Here is a 19,057-nt window from a genome sequence, read left to right as displayed (position 1 = left end):
TGTTCCAGAGGGGAGTCCAGATCCAACCTCACGCAGACATAAAAGCCTTATTATTTCAGTGCACGCCTGAGAGAATGATTGTTGTAAGGAGAAAGGAGAACCAAACAGTGAAAAGGCCTGAAGTTATTAAGAGAAACCCAGAAAGTCGGAGATAGGACAGTGGTATCAATGCCCATCTTTTCAAGGGAATCTGGTAATTAGGCAGGCTGTCTCTCTGCAGAGGCACCTGAGGAAGAAGGCCATCAAAGGAGTTTCTAGTGATCAAAAGAATAACTGGATGCTGGATCAACCCAAAAGGTAGAGGCAACATCTATCTGGAAACTTTCACAGGAAAAAGGGGGATAGAGAAGACAACAGGAGATTCCTCTCCATCCTCAGGACAGACATCTGAGGGAGGGTATAAGTTAACATGAAAGACAGCACCCTATTACTGGTGTGCATGGCCACCAGAAGGCAGGGCTCTGAGCAGAACACTGTTCAGATGTGGCTCGGCACAGCTCTAGCGCTGTAGATGGGGTGGGGTTAGTACCAAAGGCTAAAAATCCTGTTAACTGCTGCAACTGTTGTCATGCTGGATGAAACAGGGAGCAAGAATGTCTCGACCTGGGAGAAGACAATCATTCCCAAAGAGTATGTTCTCTGTAAGAGGATGGAAATAAATATAGGAAGAAGGTGGTTTGCCGACCTGAAAAATTAAGAATAGGGAGACACAATAACCTACAAAGACAAACATCCACGGCCTCTGAGAAGCACCTGTGACACTGTGGGACTTCTACCAAGCAGACTCACGCAAGTGCTGAAAACCAGATGGAGTAAGTGACTGCCAAAGTTAAAAGCTCACTCGGCACCAAGCAGATGGATGGCATCGGTCAATGGTTGCCACTGGATATGAACTTGGCACTAGAACTGGGGCCAGGGATGGAGAAAGATCTGGAATCAGATGAGTCCCTGGTACCACTCAGAAATGGAAGATTTACATGGTTTTTTAAAAAAAACAAACAAACAAACAAAAAAAAGGCGGGGGGGAAACATTATATTCCAGACAATTAGATTTGGAAATTGATACCATCAGCTACAAGGATCCAAAGAAAGTCTCTGAATGATTGCAAGACTTTTTCCAGCAAGCTTACGGTTACCAACACACAAGCTGGCAATGGAAGCGGGCGGAAGCGTGCCCACTGGCTGCATTCGTTTAGTCCCCAAATTTATCCATCCACGTGCCTCATCGCCTTCCTTTGCAGTGGGTGGGAGCAGACGGTCACACCAACTTAGGACAAGAGAAAACAGGGCTGAAAGCAACCTCCTGAGGATGCGCTGTATTTAACCTGACATGCTTGCCTAGCCTGTTCTTCACAACCTGCAGCACTGACACTCCTATGGCCTCACCAGACAAGTGCTTACTACCAGAAAGTTCATCTTACTATTTAGCTAAGTTTTCTTTACCACAAGATCAAGTCATAATTTCTAGTCCTATCCCCAGTGGACAGAGAACAATTTATTTCTTTCATCTCTACAGCAATTTCTTATGTACTGGAAAAGTGCATCTTCTCTCAGTCTTCTCTTCTTTAGACAAAACCAACACTTTTTCAGTCTTCCCTCAAATAGTTTTTTTAGGCCTCTGATCATGTGTTCTCCTTCAGCGCCTCTACAGTTGTCCACATCCTTTTTGAAGCCCAGTACTCAAAACTGGACACCTCCCAGCAAAGTATTACTAATGCCATGTGAAGCCAAGGGATTATTTGGAGTTTTACAGAACAGTCATGTTAATACACTGTTTATTTTTTGCAACTGTGTAACATTATTGTTTCCTGTTTACTGATGTTTTTATTGAAATATTCCTCCTCTTGGGACCACACAGTAATTATTCCTACCTTTGTACTTTGAATTTAAAAGGACTTATTAGAAAAATGGCCTAAAAAGCATAAAAATAAAAGATTATTTGAATTTTAACCCTGGCCTTCAATATGTTTGTAACCCCTTTGGCATGACAGTCTCCTAAGCTCCTTTTCTGCTTGAATATTTGACACTTTTTAGCCTGCTACCCTTCCTCTTACCACATATAGTTCCAGATACAGTTAGTGATCTCTACAGACTTCTTAAATCAGCTGATTTAAGAATACAGGCAGACCTGGAGACACAGGGAAGGCACCGACATCAAGCAGCGAGGCCTAAGCAGAATCCTCTCTTCCTACCCTCTTGGCCAGGGAAAGGAAAAGAATGCCGTGACATGATCGCCATCAGAAATTACTGGAGTTACTCAAGCACTCTCAAACTAAACAGCTGAACAAACGCTTTCACAGATGGAAGCTGGGGCAGCGCTCAGCACAAATCTGTTTTTATAACAGCTTTCATTATACCATACATACTACTCCTAAGAGTGCGTACTGATGTCAATGGAAACAGGTATCTTATCCCTGCAAATTACTCTGAAGTGTGAACTCCCTGGCACTGCTCTCTATAGTTCTTTCCCTTTCTCAGCAAATGTCCCAGTTCTGCAGGAAAGTCCCTTCCTTTTCTAAAAGACCAAAACAACTTTTCACACTCTCACCACTCTGCCTCTAGAGCACTCGCTCCAGGCTTTCATCTTGCTTTGACTAAATCCCGCTCTATTCCTTGACTATCTTGCAAAACCCTGGCCGTGACTGCTTGTGGGACTGCAGCGTACTGACTTCCCCACTCAGCGTGGTACCAGGAGCCGTGAAGCATGGTGATGACGTGCATCAGAGCTGCTGCACCAGCCGCAGGGAAGGCTTTCCGACAGCAGGTCACAGACTAGGTGCGTGTTTACCCAAGTCACAGAACTCCACCCTGTCTTTCCCCTGGAGAGCCTCCTCTGTAACATCTCTCACAATATTCCCAGAGGCAAGTAAAGCTTTCCGAAAGCAGCCGGTTCCTCCGTTATCCACATGAGGACTGGCCAGTTTCTGAAAAATCATCTATTTTTAAACTAACCTTTGAGCTCAGAAGCATAAAAATCTAAACTACCATGCTCTTGTGATACAGAGTTTTCTTCCACTTGGCAAAACCCTTCTTTTCCCTCCATTTTATATTTCTTTAGTTGCAGCAGCAGGACAGCTAAAGGAAGCTAGAAGGAAGGAAGCTAGAAGGAAGGAGCCTGTACATAAAATTTCAACAGTGGATAAAGATTTAATGATACAGAAACAGTATTAAATGATTTTTAATTATTTCAGAATCTACTTGCACAAGAAAATTCTCAAGTATCAGCTTTAAGAAGAGATTGTTGAGAAGGAGGGGACAAGTGCTTGACCTGCAGAAAGTATACACTGTCCCCATGGGACACGGTAAGGAGAAGGAAAAGCAGGCAGCATCTCCCTTGCCGTGCCAAAGGAATGGTACTGACTTGGCAAAGAAAGGGGAGGCACCGTTTCCAAAAGGGTAAGAAAAGGAGCAAAGCACAGGTTAAAACCAATTACTTCATCTCCCTTCAGGTTTGTCGCTTCTTACCTACCAGTGAAGAAAAGGAAGGAGAGAGCTGCTATAAATCATTGGTTACATTATGTGAGAAAACACTCAGCAAAGCTAAATGCTGGGTATAAAGACAGATGCAGATACATTGCTTCCAGCCAGTGCTAGTTTAGCTGAATTGTATCCTGCAGAAAATCCATTCCAGGGTGTATTTTTCATTCACCTGTATTATGATCAATTTAGATTTATGTTTAATAAATTTTTTGTGCAATGCTGTAGCCTCTTTAAACAACTGATAATCAGTGGCCTAATGCTGTTGCCTCTGCACAATTCTTGCTGATTTCCATAACTCTGGGATACGTCTATTTGAGGGTTAACTAATTAGGGCTGCTTTTGGCCTCAACTGCCAAGATCACTTCCATACAGAATAGTGGGTTGAAAAATTGCATCTGCTTCAGTGATGACTGTCCTACATAAACACTGACTGGGTTGTGAAACCAGAGAAGCCATTCAGCTGTGTGTATTTGAAACACCACTCTTATCTTTAATGTTGCCAGAATAACAAGACGATTCACTGGCCAGTGGTCCTCCTTCGCTGGGAGATGGGTTGTTTTATTGCTGAGGCAATGCATTCCAGCCTTGCTGGAATCTGGGGTCCTTCCACAGGTTTCTAGCTTCAGAAGTTCTAACCACAGTTTTTAAAAAATTTGTATTTAATAACCACTAGTAAATTTAAATTCTAGTTCCTGTCTTCAAGACAGGAAGGGATACACCTATACATTTCAAGACTACTATTTTATATAAGCAGGCTACACATTAAAACTATGTACATACACTTCTAACATTTCCTGACTTTGAGATTATCATCTTACATGGGGGAGGAAAAGAAGTTTTGTGCATATTTTCTTAGGTTTAAAACCAAAGAAAAACTCAAAGTCTCACCCAATCTGCTATCATAGCAGGTCACGCTGACATAACACGTTCAAAAACAAAGCTGGAGCCTTCAGACACATTACGTTAATGTTCCCTCTTGAGCAAACTGAGTAATTGGTAACAGCAACAGCCCTAACTTCTAGATAGGCACGTCTGGAGAGCAAGGGAGAAATACACACCCTGACAATGAATTGTACAACTGTTTTCTAAAGCAGGAAACAGCAAGACTTGGGATTCCCAAGTTCGATTTTAAATGCATTAGAAGAATGTTTCCAGTAATCACAGGCACCTTTCCAGGCATGCTCTATTCCTCCATGCTCCAGCTTCTTCTGCTCTTCTCCTAGCTGTCTCCCACCCATCATTTCTCAGCCTACCCTGCGCTGCTTAACATTTATACTGCACATTTATAGATCTGCCATATGCCCCTTTTACTTCCCCCTCCCACCCAACAGAGATACACAGAGAAAACTTTTCATTATATTTTTAACAGGCATTCCCTGGCCATTTATTATATGTGACTGTCTAAGCCAACAAAGCAATGGGTCAAATTCCGCCCTGGATTACCTCCCACAAATTCACAGGAATGATGCCGAGGATGAATTTAGCTCTAAGACTTTTGTTAGAGAATCAGTTGTTGCATTCACAAGTCATTTACCAAACAAAATGAAAAAGTCATCTAGTAACATGGGGAGTACAATGCACAAGCAAACATTTGAACCTGAAACAGATGAAACAAGAAGAAGCCAAGAGCAATAAACTCATAAGGAAACGCGGATGCCTTTGACTAAGGCCAGACAGACATTTAGTGGAAGCCAAGATTAGTAAGCCTTACCACTTATAGTTACGTGATCGTCTTTGGAGGCACTCTGTGTTTCTTTTAACTGGATCTCTGAGCTCACATCCACTTTTCTTCCAGACAACTGTAAATAGGCTTTGAGAGAGGCAGGTACCTTGACTGTAATAGAACCTGGTATAAATTTAAATGAAAGCTCGTTAGTTTAACATTGAGATCAAAGCATGAAACAGGCAATTATTTAGCTAACTTGAATCAAATCATTGTTTGTTTGGTTTTTGTTTTTTGGTTTTTTTAAGAGCCTTCAGACACGGTAACCTCTTTTTTTGTTTCTGAAAGGATAAATGAAGATATCTTCATTTATCATAACCAGAATGCTCTACGTCACATGTAGAAAATAGTGTCTCAGTATTTCCTTGGCAAACATTAAAATTAACATAGACATATACTGCTAGCAATGGCTCTGGTAGGGGATCTTATTACACGAATGATCAAGGAAGGCAAATCTAACAGATCTCACAAGTATTATGACTTCAGTTTCACCTTTAGTTGCATATTTACACTCCTAAGCAAGGACAGGAGATCGGATTTGAGGATTAATCCAGCCACTGCATGGCACATTATGAAAGAACTGCTCCTCTGGAATGATGAGACACAGCTTACATACTGTTAACGCTAGCATTTGTCTTTGCTTTACTGCACAGGGCCAGCTGTTCACATCCTTGAACAGATGCAGTCTCAAAAGTGACTAACCAGTTTAGACTATTGTGCTGATTTTGACTGGAAAAGAGTTAATTTTCTCCACAGTAGCTAGTATGGGGCTCTGTTTTGGATTTGTGCTGGAAACAGTGTTGATAACACAGGGGTGTTTTAGCTATTGCTGAGCAGTGCTTACACAGAGTCAAGGCCTTTTCTGCTTCTCACCCCACCCCACCAGCGAGGAGGCTGGGGGTGCACAAGGAGCTGGGAGGGGACACGGCTGGGACAGCTGACCCCAGCTGCCCAAAGGGATATTCCACACCGTATGATGTCATGCTCAGCATATAAAGCTGGGGGAAGAAGAAGGAAGCAGGGGGACGTTGGGAGTGATGGCGTCTGTCTTCCCAAGTAGCCGTTACACGTGATGGAGCCCTGCTTCCCTGGAGATGGCTGAACACCTGCCTGCTAATGGGAAGGAGTGCATGAATCCCTTCTTTTGCTTTGCTTGCGTGTGTGGCTTTTGCTTTCCCTATTAAACTGTCTTTATCTCAACCCACGAGTTTTCTCACTTTTACCCTTCTGATTCTCTCCCCCATCCCACTGTGAGGGGAGTGAGCGAGCGGCTGTGTGGGGCTTAGTTGCTGGCGGGGGTTAAACCATGACAACTATATATTGCTAAAATGTAAACTACTAGCAAAACTGCGGTTTTGGTGGCCTGAATAATTCTACCCTTGAGATTAAAAACAGAAATTCTGACTTCTGCTTCCCCTAAATATGTGCTTCTATGCATCAGACTGAAGGCAGACGCTGGGCCCCCAACCTGCCCATGTCAGTCATATTTGAAACTATTCAGTCACAATGTTTGGAAGCTGGACCCTACACATTAAAAGAAAAACCAACCAAAATTCAGAATACACTTTCTGTATATGTGCTCCTTAGTTTTTGCCCAATTCCAACATTGACTTTAGAAAAACATAAAGAAGTTTCTTTAAATACACGCCAAAAGCTGAAGCAGAACACAATAAGAAAACAGATGTTATAACAACTGAGTAGCAGTGAGAAAGCAACCCTAGCTATGCAATTTAAATTCAGCAGAATCACTTGCCTGTGACAGTCCTGATGAACAATAACTGTCAGTAGAATTTAGGCCTAAATTTTGCTGCATGCACAAAAGCCTTAGAATAAGAAAGGGAAAAGGTCTTCATCTGTGGGTCCTCCTTGGAGAGTTGCTCAGTGATGTGACTCATAAAATCCAACACACATGCAGCTAATTTATCACGAATGGGACATTTTCTATGCTGCAGCTGTCAGCAGTTACTCTGAATTTACAGGGTAAATGAAAACAGAACTTCAACTTTGCCTTTACTAAACTGTGCTGCCAAAAGAGATGTCAGGCAATGTTTTGAAAATAACTTAAATTAGTTTTTCTTAAATACATTCCTCTTTGCTACTAATTCAAAGAGACGTAACGCAGTATTAAGTGATTCAAAAGGTAACAAGGAAATAATATAAAAATGTCCTTGCACCAATGGAACCAGAATAGCTTGTACAGAAGAATGGCACACAAGTGATTTCAATGCATTTCCATCATTATTCTCCTTCTGTGTAACTGCTAGGATTCAACAGGGCGTAGGCATTGCCTCCCAGACAACAAGAGAAGGGTACCAAATACCATGTTCCTTTAAACCACCTGAAGTTATGATGTTAAAGTCCACTATAGAAATGCTGTAGTGGTTTTTTTCTTTTTGCAAAGCTATGACTAACAAGATGTATTCAGGACTTTGTTATTTGCCATTCAGAAGATATGCTATTGTAAAACTATGAATCCAACTTTAGGAGTGAGCTTTTAATTAAGAAGTGAAATTCTAGTGAGTAATGAGGAGAAAAAAGGAAGAATGGTAGGGTAATGCCCCCTCATCTTTGTTTTTCTGCCTTCCAATTTCAGTAATGGGACATTTCACCAGGAAAAGGCAGGAAAAAGAAATGTAAACACGTGATGGTTGTGACTCTGTACATACATATATCAGCACCATGGAGTAAACTGGGCTCAAGGCAAAGGAAGATTGTAATCCAAGTCAACTCTGAAGAATTCTGTTGGGTAGATTGCCAGGAAGAAAAGAAAGTATTGAAAAATAAAAAAATTCTGCAATCCATTTTAAGTACCATTGCCCCTTACAGAGTTTACTGTATTATAAGTATTTACACACATTTTCTAATAATGAGGTAAAAAAGAATGTAGATAACCAACAATCACAAATTTAACAAATTAATTTTTTCCAGACAGGTAAACAAAAAACTCCTTACCCCCTCTTCTTTTACATCATAAGCTGCCACAAAAAAATATTTGTTTTAGTTTGCTAACCTTTCTGGGATTTCAGATCCACTTTTCTTAATTGACTGACATAAACATCTATTGCCCCATGATGCGTAGAAGCTTTTAGACTTCCATCTGATGAATCTAAAAAAAAAAAAAAAAAAGAAAATAAGAACTTGTGTATCATTCACTTTTTTAAAATAAAAATTTGCTAGACTCTTTCTTTGTACTTTGAACTGATTTTGTCAATTCTGTGTTTGAGCAGTATCTTATATTAATTTACTGAATCTCAGACTTCTCATAGAAAAACAGGTTTCTGAACAAAACTTATCTCTGCAGTCCAGAATTGCGGCATACACTGGTCCCAAGGCCATAGCCCTGCAGTTGGTACTGGACTTGCAGCATCTACAAGGCTTCAACAACGCTCCCCTCTTTCTACAAGGATGAATTCATCTTCATGTGAAGATCAAGCACAAAATTTGAACACTAAGATCTGTTTTAGTTTCCAAAAGAGTTCATTTGCTCAGACTCTGCACAGGGAGGACTTTCCCAGGAAAGCTACCCCATGCAAACACCAAGCCGTTCTGCATTGCAACATGTTGTTACACATAAGAACTGTGTTATCAGGCTTTGTAAAGTCTGATTCACTACATCTGAATTTTAAACAAATGTTTGAGATAAGTATTGCACTTTAACATACATAGGAAAACAGCATTCGTTCTTTGCCCTGGAATAGAGACCTACATTTTCTACTACACCTTATTAGCTGAAATTTATGATAACAAAACTTTCTGAAGAAACCTTTTTACAAACAGAAAGCCTTTAAGAAGCCTTAATTGTATACTTGAGTCTTTAATTACTTGCAATGTATTCCAGTTTTAAACACACAAATTTCCACAATATTACAGCAAAGTCCTAAAGAGTTAACTTTTGAACTACTGAACAGACCTATAACTGATAAAAATTGCAAAGAAATTATGAAGCAACTCAAGAAGCATAAAAAAATTACATATGTCCATGAGCAAAAGGCAGTCAGTGAAATATCTTTTTAGATACACGGCTAGAAATGAAAGTATTGGCAAGAAATCTTGAAATACTGATAGAGACTGTTTTTCTTAGTTTCTGGTTGTGCATAGAAAAAGAAAGACAGTCAAACTTTCAGAATGAGCTAAAATAACAAAATCAAATGTGAATGAAACTTCCCATTTTAAAAAGTAAAAACATTAATGAGAGAATGAAGTTGATTAATCATAACAAGGCTGTCTAGGATTAAAGCCTTAAGTTTGCTGTACAGTTTTAGCTCTAAATACACTCATCTGGAGCTTTTCTGTTGCCAGATCTCAAGCACAGATGTGGAAGATCAGCATATTACATGCAAAAGTAAAAACATAGAAAGAGATTATCCCACAGCTAAAACTGATTTCTTTGGAGGGGAAGGTAGTTTAAAAAAAAAGTAGCCAATCCATATTTAGTCAGCTGAGAAACTGAGACTGTCTTTGACTAACAAGTAAACAATAATGACTAGAATTGGATGGCAATATTTTTCCCATCTCAGTAGACTGTGTTAAAGAAGTTCTGTTCCAAATCTGTAAGAAAAAAAATGAACTGTTCATTAACTGAAATTAATGAACTGGAAAAAAAAGTTTTGCTTGTATAAGTCACAACGGAACATTTTATTGATAACTTTTTAAAATGTTCATAAGCTTGAAAATGAAAGTCATTGAAACAGAAAAATTTTACCTGAATCAATCTGTTTAATGAAAGTTTTTTGTAGCCATAAACCAACATTTTCATGTAAAAGCTATTTTTGCAGATATTCCAAATCAAATTTACTAACAGCCAATCACTGAGACTCCACATAACCTTGACAGAGATCTCGTGGCAACAAATACAGGAAATACCCAGCCGCTGACTCTTCTGCTTTCAACAAAACATGTAATTAGTTCCTTTATCTGCACTGTGAAGAAAGAGGAGTCTCCTGCGATAGGACAGCAACCCTTCTCCAGGGAGAACAACTGCTAACAGTCAGCGACCAATGTTTATTCAGTGAATCCTTCCTCTTCCCACTCTTCAAATGCAAAAGCAGCTCTTGTGAGATTCTTCACAGTGAAAAGATGCCTTTTGTAAATTACCTTTTGAAGCCTCACTTCAAGACTGAACAGAGTTCCTTTCTAGATTTTCAATTTTATACATATATATATATATGTATATACATAAAAAAAAAATAAAAGAACTCTGATTTCATGAGAGAGACTGGATTCTGTTTGCAGAAGGCATAAACAGAATAAAGGATGCGGGAAGAGGGCAGTAGGCATGGGTTCGCCAAGGCACAGATGTACCTTGAAAGCAAAAAACCAACCAACCAAAAAAACCCCAAACCAAAAACAACTTGAGGGAAAGCGGAACGCTGTTTTGGGAGGATGACTTGCCAGATTTTGACTCCCAGAGTACACCACTGAACAGAAGTTTCTGATGGCAGAAGAAAATACAGCAAAGCTTCAAAAACATTGAGAACCTCAGCAGCATTAACCAAACACTAAAGCTGACACTACAATACCTGTTTAGCTTTGATCTATGGAAATAACATGAAATGTATTTTATGGAAACAACTGAATATGATTTATAGAAAGAACTTTATGGATATGATATTGAATATAAATGCATAGATACAAATAAGAATGCCGAGAGACTTAAAGTTGTTCATCACTTCTGCAAAGTCTACTAAAGATGCTGTTTTAAGTTTTGTGTCTCTATAAACAAATGAGAAGGAGGAAAAAGGAAAATTAATTAAAAACAGCAAAGATGAAGTTATATAACAAAAAAGGCCAAATATAAATAAATAAATATTTCAACAAGAAAAATTACCCTATATTAAGTAACACAATCTGGTAGGATAAAATACATAACTGAAATAATAAGGGAGACAATACATATTTTACAGTTATGACAGAACAAAACTAAGGCGATTTATTTTTAAATATACACCCAGTGTTAGCTGGGATCCATGTGAATAACTGAAAGTAACAACAAGAAAAAAAGTGTATAGTTTGAAGTCAGAGTTTGCTAAGGACTGACAACCCAAGGGGAAATCAAGCATGAGTTGTTCTACTGGAAACAGAGCAGATGGTCACTCTTGAGCAACTTCAGCTATTTAAGAATTTACTAGTACAAGGGGAAAAAAAGGGGGAAAAAAAAAGCAGTGAAGCAAGATGTCCTTGACAAAGTTTTTGTTAAGCTTTATGAAAAATAAGTACAGCTTGAAGAATAAGACCTAAGTCACATAACTTGAGAAAGACTATACAACTGAAATCACTGAAAGGCCCACAAAGGTGACAAAACTGAAACATCATTCGCAACATTTAGTATCTCTTCTTCCTTCATTTTATAAAGCCAAGTACTGAAGAAAGGATTAAACACAAGTGATCTTTCCTTAAGTCTAAGCAAAAACATATTTACTTTTCCTAATAGTACATAATGACTGACCTTGCTCATGTTAAAATCAGTGACAAAACTGATTTCAATACGAAAACACAAAATATTTATTGTGATTTGGTTAAAGATAGAAGAAAGTATAAGATTCCAACATCTCTGAAGTGTGAGGAAGATTTAATTCCTACTTAACTGGCTACCTAGTAGTGTTTGTTGATAAAGACTGGTCAATTTTCTTGGTTTAGTTCATTGTTCTAAAACTGTCACATGAAAAATATTATGAGAAATTGAAATGCATACATTAAATACTAATTGCACATACTACTAAAAAATCATTAGCAGTCCTTACCATATTCACCATCCAGTCCTCGCAAAACAAATGATGTATCACAGAAAGCAAAGAAATCTCTCATTAAAACAATTCTTTTGCTAACTAAATTGTCCAGATTACCCTTTTACCTCTAAATGATCTATTTTCTACCTAGATTTTAAAGTTATATCCATTGCTTCTAAAGGCCAGAGTCTCTTTTGGGTAACTTATTCTGTTCCAAAAAAAAACCCCCATGACATGCCTCAATCCTGCATCATAATACAATGTGCCAAGTACAACTTCACCTTGATAAGCCTCTGACCCCCTATAGATCAAATGGGATCTTCCCCTTTGAATATCCTCACTGTCCATATCTATGCATCTTCTTCCACAGTCTATATCACACTGTGCTAATCATCTCTGCAAACCAATTGGCTATAAGTCTCTACTATTTTAAACGTTTAAGAGACTAATGGGATGGAAGCAACTTCTGAAGAGATATGTGCATCTAGTCAGGAACATGACATGAAATCCCCACAAAACCTCCTGTGGAAGTTTCAATAAATTATGTAAAACTGTTCATTTGTGAGCCTCGAGTTGGAGGCTAGTAACTAGTGGTGAACTCCAGGGTCAATACTGGGTCCAGTCTGGTTTAACACCTTCATTAATGACCTGGATGATGGAGCAGAGCGTACCCTCACCAATTTGCTAATGACACAAAACTAGAAGTGGCTGATATGCCAAAAGGTTATGCTGTCATCCAGAGGGAACTGGACAGGCTGGAGAAATGGGCTGGCAGGACCCCCAAGAAGTTCAACAATGAGAAGTGCAAAGTCCTGCACCTGCACAGGAACAAGCCCAGGCACCAGTACATGCTGGGAGCCACCGAGCTGGAAAGCAGCTTGGCAGGAAAGGACCTGGGGGTCCTGGCGGACACCAGGTTGAAGACAAGCCAGCAATGTCCCCATGCCGCAAAGAAGGTGAAGGGTATCCAGGCTGCATTAGACAAATCATTGCCAGCAAGTCAAGGGAGGTGATCCTTCCTCTTTATTCAGCACTGGTGAGGCTACAGCTGAGTACTGTGTCCAGCTCTGGGCTCCCCAGTACAAGGGAGACATGGACATGCTGGAGAGAGTCCAACAAAAGGTACAAAGATGATTAAGGGACTGGAGCATCCCTCCTATGAGGAAAGGCTGGGAGAGCTGGGACTGTTGAGCCTGGAGAAGAGAAGGCTCAGGGGGGATCTTGTAAATACCTTGGTATACTGGCATATCAGTGGAGGTATTCAAAAGCTGTCTGGCCATGGTCCTGGGCAACCTGGTCTAGGTGACCCTGCCTGGAGGGAGGAGGGTGGACCAGCCAACCTCCAGAGGCCATGTTCGTTAAACATTACGCTTTCTTTTCTAGGACTTACTTTTTATTACAGATCAAAACATAACACCCTCCTTTTGACAACAGGATTTAAGGATTTCATTTTCACAGTTTTAAAATTCACAGCTTATAACACTTGTAAAGGAGTAGTAAGAAAATGTTACCCTTAATTTTAGTATGTTTAAGGAGAATGCTGACCTACTGAGGAAAAAAACCGTCAAACTACAGAGTGATTTCTTCAGCATCAGGGTATTTTATCCCAACAGGAAAAGCACTTTTGGTTTTGTATTCAGATCTAATAAATAAATAGTATTCTATGATACTAAACACAGCCCTGTATTTTAATATGCATAAGAGACATGCAGTTCTTTTATATCATGGCTGCTTCTTTCCAAGAAGGACAAATACCTTAATCTAGCTCTGCATAGATTCAGACTTTCAGATTTGTTCTCTTGATGTAAATCCATGGAAATTATATCTTCATTAGTCAAATTTTTGTAGATTAAGAGTGGTATACGTGGGAAACGTATGTTTGAAATAAAATGAACAGGCCTGATATTTCTAGGATACTGCATTTCTTAGAATGTACCTAATATATATTAAATAACAGTGATAGTATTTAAGGAGAGAGCATTTTGGATTCAATTATCAAGAGGTTTCAGTGCACCCCAACTAGTGAGGGAAGGAAACAATTCTTCAGAAAAATCAATTATTTTTCCACTTGTGGCATCCTGTGAAAGACTTTCAGATATCATATCTGTAGGAAAATACTGCCTGTTAGAAGTTATTAGAATTGGATCATACTTGGATGTCTAGTTATATTTCTACTGTCTGGAATGTAGACTGGTTAGCTCTATACTGGAACAGAAGTATCCATCTGTGGATGAAATGGATGGTGTAGTCCTTCATTTTTCTGCTATGAACAAATAGGTATTGACAACTGTAGCAAGATACACATTCTACAAGGATAAAATATATATCTTATCAAGAGTTGAAAAAATAAAATATTGTTCCAAAACCAATATAAACTTAAGTACTACTGTAACATCCAGAATCTTCAGCACCATTAGATGAGATGCTATAAAACATACATGATGTAACATCACCAAAATTGTTTATTGCTAATAGAACACGTACAGAAGTAAAAAAGTTTATTCTTTTAAGCTGCAAGGAAAACCCTATTGTTCTCAGGCAGCAGCTACTTTTTTTGTGTGCTCCAATTTTAAGTATTTTCTCCAGGACATAAGCTCTGTCCAGAACGCAATATAATCTCTGTTCAAAAGGACACAAAGAGAAGGAAGGGGAACATGGAAACAAAGACTGATGATAAAACCAAGTAGTAACTCAGCAGATATTAACTCATAGTGGACTATTCTTTAACTTTCATTTTTCATAGCCTGACACCTGAGGGATAGGAAAAAGCAGCTGTTTCCAACCTGCCTGGAGAGCAGCACCCTTAGTATAGCATGGTGTGGAAGAAAGCATGGGAACAATGGGGAAAAAACATTACAGGTCTGTCATCAGTCCAACACAGAAGGTCAAGTTCTGAGGTACAAGCCTGGAAGATGAAGGACACTTAAAAATGAGAGCCAGAACATTAACATACTTTCAGCAGATGGCAAAGACTAGATCAATAGAACTAACTGCAATTAAGAGACAAGTGTGTGCATGGGTATTTTTTTTTAAAGTACTTAAGAGCTGTACTTTATGAAGTACAGTAAATGCCTTTAATGGATTTCAGAAATGAGGTTTTTAATTTAAAAATTCCCTAGATCACATATTTAAAAACTAAACCCTCAAGACAAAACTCACAGATGCAGCATTACTTCTAAATACAGTTAAGTTGTTTATTGTTTTATTTTTCAGTCATCCAAATCTGTCTTCAATACCATAATTGTTTTCCACAATTGATTCCCTTTGTAAAACAGAACTTTGGTGTTTTGTCTCAGTACTAGGAAATTGCCTTATGATGACACTCTCTCATCACAACAGAGGATCTCAGACACCTCAGTTCACTTTCATGTCAGGACTATACTAAAATTTATGTTTTTGAGAAAGTTTGAGTGTTCTTAATTGTTAGGTTTCAATTGGTTTAAGACAGTGAGCATCACAGCAAGTCTCTGAAGCCTTCAGGTTGTCTAGTGTGGGTTACTGAAGAAAGAAATTAGCAGAATAAGGCAAACTGACACTGACATATTAAAAAAAACAAAAAGTTTCTTGGATCTCAGAGTTTTCCTTGCCAGACTAAGTTCCTGCTGCCCATAAGCTGGTTAAGCTTGTTTTCTCCCCTCTGAAACAAAACAACCACCATAAGCTTTATCATTTCTGACTATACCAAACACAGAAGATGCATTTCTTCAATGCATAATTGAGTTAAACATAAGTAATCCAGTAAGGAAAAACAATTTTCTTTTTGAGCTGGTAGGGGAAAATTTGGCTTGGCAGCAGATTAAAGAATACATAATCAGACCATACCAATAACATGGAGAAATAAGCAAAATCTAGCAGGACTGAACATGAGCCAGCAGCGTGCCCTGGCAGAAATGAAGTCCAACAGTATCCTTGGCGGTATTAACTGGAGCATGGCCAGTGTTACCAAGGGAAGGTATTATCTCCCTCTACTCAGCACTTATTAGATCATACGTAGAATACAGCATCCAGCGTTGGGGCTCCCAAAAGAAGGGACACATCAATAAACTGGAGGGAATTCAGCAGAGAAGCACCAAGATAGTCAGGGTATGGAACACCTTCCCCATCAGGAGAGGCTGAGGGATGAGGGCTTGCTCAGCCTGAAGATCAGACTGCTTCACGACCTGACAGCAGCCCCCTAGTATCTGCGAGGAGGTGATCAAGACAGAGCCAGGCCCGTCAGAGTGGTGCATGATGAGAGCACGATAGACAACAGACATAAGTTGAAAAAAAGAGAGTTTCAGTCTGGATAGAAGGAAAACCTTTTTCACCCTGAGGACAGTCAAGCATTGGAACAGTTTGCCCAGAGAGGCTGTACAGTCTGCATCCTTGGAGGTTTTCAAGACCACAGGGTAAAGCCCCAAGCAACCTCACAGCTGGCATGGCTTTGAGCAGGAGGCTGGAGACCAGAGACTGCTTCAGCAGGGGGCCTGGACAAGACAACACCCAGAAGTCCCTCCCAACCTCAATCATTCTGTGATTCTGCAACTTCCTGAGGTCTCTTCCAACCTGAGTTTCCCTATGAATTCACCAAATAAAAATGTAAAAGATTAAGCTAATTCTAAGAAAAAAGTACTCCATTACTTTTTGTAAGATTATTCAGATTTCTAATGACTATTTGAACTTAAATTAGAAGTAAAAATAAGTCTGGTCGTTTTAAATTAAGTCGTCACTCAAAACCCATAGAACATTTGTTAGAAGTAGGAAGCTTCTAGTACAGGGTTGGAAAACAATTTGTTGGTGACTAACAAAGCCCACAGTATAGAAAAAAAGGGAATAATCCCTACTTTCTTATTTTAACAATGTCAGTGTGACACGCTCCCATATGCCAGATGCTTAAAATTGGACTGAATTTTGGATAGAGTCTTCAAAAAATAAAAGCAGATTTACACAAACAAGTAATACCAAAATAGAAAAACAAATCAAACTATTCTATAAACAATTTAAAAAGGCAGAAAATTAAAGGGAGCGAGAGACAACAGCATTGGTTTCCTGTTTTAATGAAGAATTATACAAGAATAAGAAACTGTCAATACAGTCACTTGTATTTTCCAAAAAATATTTTGAAAAAAACCCCCAGCACTCTCAACCATGTTCTAGTTTGACTTGTAAATAAATCTCTCAAAAGCTAAGGATACATCCCCAAAAGCTAGAGAAAAGTGCATTTTTTCAGTTAACTGATAAAATTCTGCCTCCAGTGAAATAACTAACTACATCCCCGTGAAAACCCAGCCAAGGAAGTTGGAAGATCTGAGTTGTTCTTCCTATTTCTATCAGCAAATCCCCATCAGGTCTCTGGCAATCCAATACGCTATCTTGTGGCGTAAATTTCTCATACACGAAAACTTTTCACACAAAACTTTACGTTTTCTTTATCAAGTTTTGAGAGTTGAACCACTGGATCTTAAAAGTCATTTGCCTTTGGAAAAATCCATGAAAATCTAAAGGATGTTTAATGCTCTTTAAGAAAAGATTAAGTCTAACTAGTGCTTTCACAATTGAAATCTGAAAAATAAAGTTTATTCAACTGCAAGATGTGTCTTAATGTTTAATCTGAACCTGATTAATTAAGGAAAATAATCATCATCTGTTGATAGAAAAAGCTACCTCCTGTGTTAAGAAACCTTTATTTAAACACTTTTCATATTCTAGGAGTTTATTTAACAGAAGGAAAAACAGACCAGCATGCTTAATTTAATTCTGTGGTTTAATGACTAACTCACAAGAATGTGTATTGCACTCATTTTCCAGTGATGTTAATATAGATCCCTTAGAAACATAAGAAGAGTTGTAACAGTACAGCTCATCCCTGAACAATGCTTAGTGAGGGACTACAGTTACTGCCATTAACAGAAGTCTTTGAGATTTAGGCCTAAAACCAAGTTTATTTACAGAAGGGGAAATCCTTCTATGTACATTCAAGAGACACTGAGCCTTGTCAGTGATTCTCTTCAATTTTCTGCCACAGAAATAAGCAGAATTTGAGTTTCTTACTTTTATGTTGATGTACTATGAAACGGTCAAAAAGGGGCCCTAATATTTTCCTAGACTAATACAACCAATATAGTGTATACCATAATTGATAACTCTGAGTTACCCTGTTGTATAAAAGCTCAAGTTCCTGAAAGAAAATTTATGAGCTGTTTTTATTTCTGAAGGGAAAACAATGATTAGCCTAATAGTTTGGAAATGTTTAAGTTATCACAAGCCTTCCCCTCCCCCAATATGTAATACATCAATGATTAATGCTTCGTGATATAAAAACTAAACATAGCTAAACACTGATATCAATAAATGTAAGATAGAGAACTAGGTTAAAGGCAAAACGATTGCACTTGATGCACACTTAGTCTTTTCTCACATCCTTTTATCCCATCTTAATCTAAAAGATGACACCTAGACTCAGTCTAACTTGTACAAAGCCCAGGGGGTATTGTGGTATCAAAAGCTAGACAGTGTGCCTTGCCTAACTGCAAAAGGCTGACAGACAAGTTTGGAAAGGATCTTCTTCAGCTATGCAGCTATCAGTGCTACTCCTGAAAAGAAAAGAGGGCAGAAACATCTGAGAGGAATCACCTCCTTTTTACTTTCCCTGTGACTATTTAGCTTTTAGAAAGGAGAAGGGAATAGTGAGAAAAGAGATATCTCAGAGAGAAGGTAGAACCTACCTACTGTGATACTCCCTGTTTTGGTCTGAAGGCTGGTGTTACCTATTAGAAAATGAAAAGGGGAAAAATGTTAAAAGCATATTATTTAACTGGTTTCTGAAATCATAACAAAGACTAAAGTAATGTGATCCTATACAAGAGCATTATATTTGTATATCTGATTTGCATATAAAAGCAAAATAGCATAAACCAGTTATATTGCTTGAATATTATTGCTTTACGAACAAAAATCTCAACACGTGGGTAACAATGAAGTGATTCCAGACAAGAAAAACACTCTGAGCAAAGCTTAAAGGCACAGACTGGAGGTGAGGGAGAGAAAAGCAGAGAGGCATTGTGAGGCTAACGCACAATATTTTCTTATTTTATTTTGGGCCAAATTTTTAATTTTTTTAAATTGCTCTGATGCCTGCAACAGCACTATA

At 38.7% G+C, this 19,057-nt stretch overlaps 1 protein-coding gene across 4 annotated transcripts in view; it reads right to left on the bottom strand.

Moving 5' to 3' along the window:
* The window catches only part of FAM185A (family with sequence similarity 185 member A), a 52,469-nt gene that overhangs the window by 7,289 nt on the left and 26,123 nt on the right, over positions 1 to 19,057 (bottom strand). For 3 of the 4 annotated variants that reach the window (XR_015706902.1, XR_015706903.1, XM_087767581.1), the window contains exons 5-7: positions 18,633 to 18,674; positions 8,214 to 8,309; positions 5,192 to 5,326 (exon numbers count right to left, since the gene is read on the bottom strand). Coding sequence is in view for 2 of the 4 variants with exons in the window: in XM_087767581.1 (XP_087623707.1) it covers positions 5,192 to 5,326; positions 8,214 to 8,309; positions 18,633 to 18,674 (273 nt within the window). In the remaining 2 variants the exon portion in view is untranslated. The remainder of the gene's footprint in view (positions 1 to 5,191; positions 5,327 to 8,213; positions 8,310 to 18,632; positions 18,675 to 19,057) is intronic. The other variant, XM_087767582.1, reaches the window with a different exon arrangement.

This window comes from Nipponia nippon, unplaced genomic scaffold (assembly GCF_047370975.1).
Source record: "Nipponia nippon isolate SJK-2023a ecotype South Korea unplaced genomic scaffold, ASM4737097v1 scaffold_3, whole genome shotgun sequence".
NCBI lineage: Eukaryota > Metazoa > Chordata > Aves > Pelecaniformes > Threskiornithidae > Nipponia > Nipponia nippon.
Note: the sequence above shows the minus strand (reverse complement) of the source record. Positions and strands in the feature narration are given on the sequence as shown.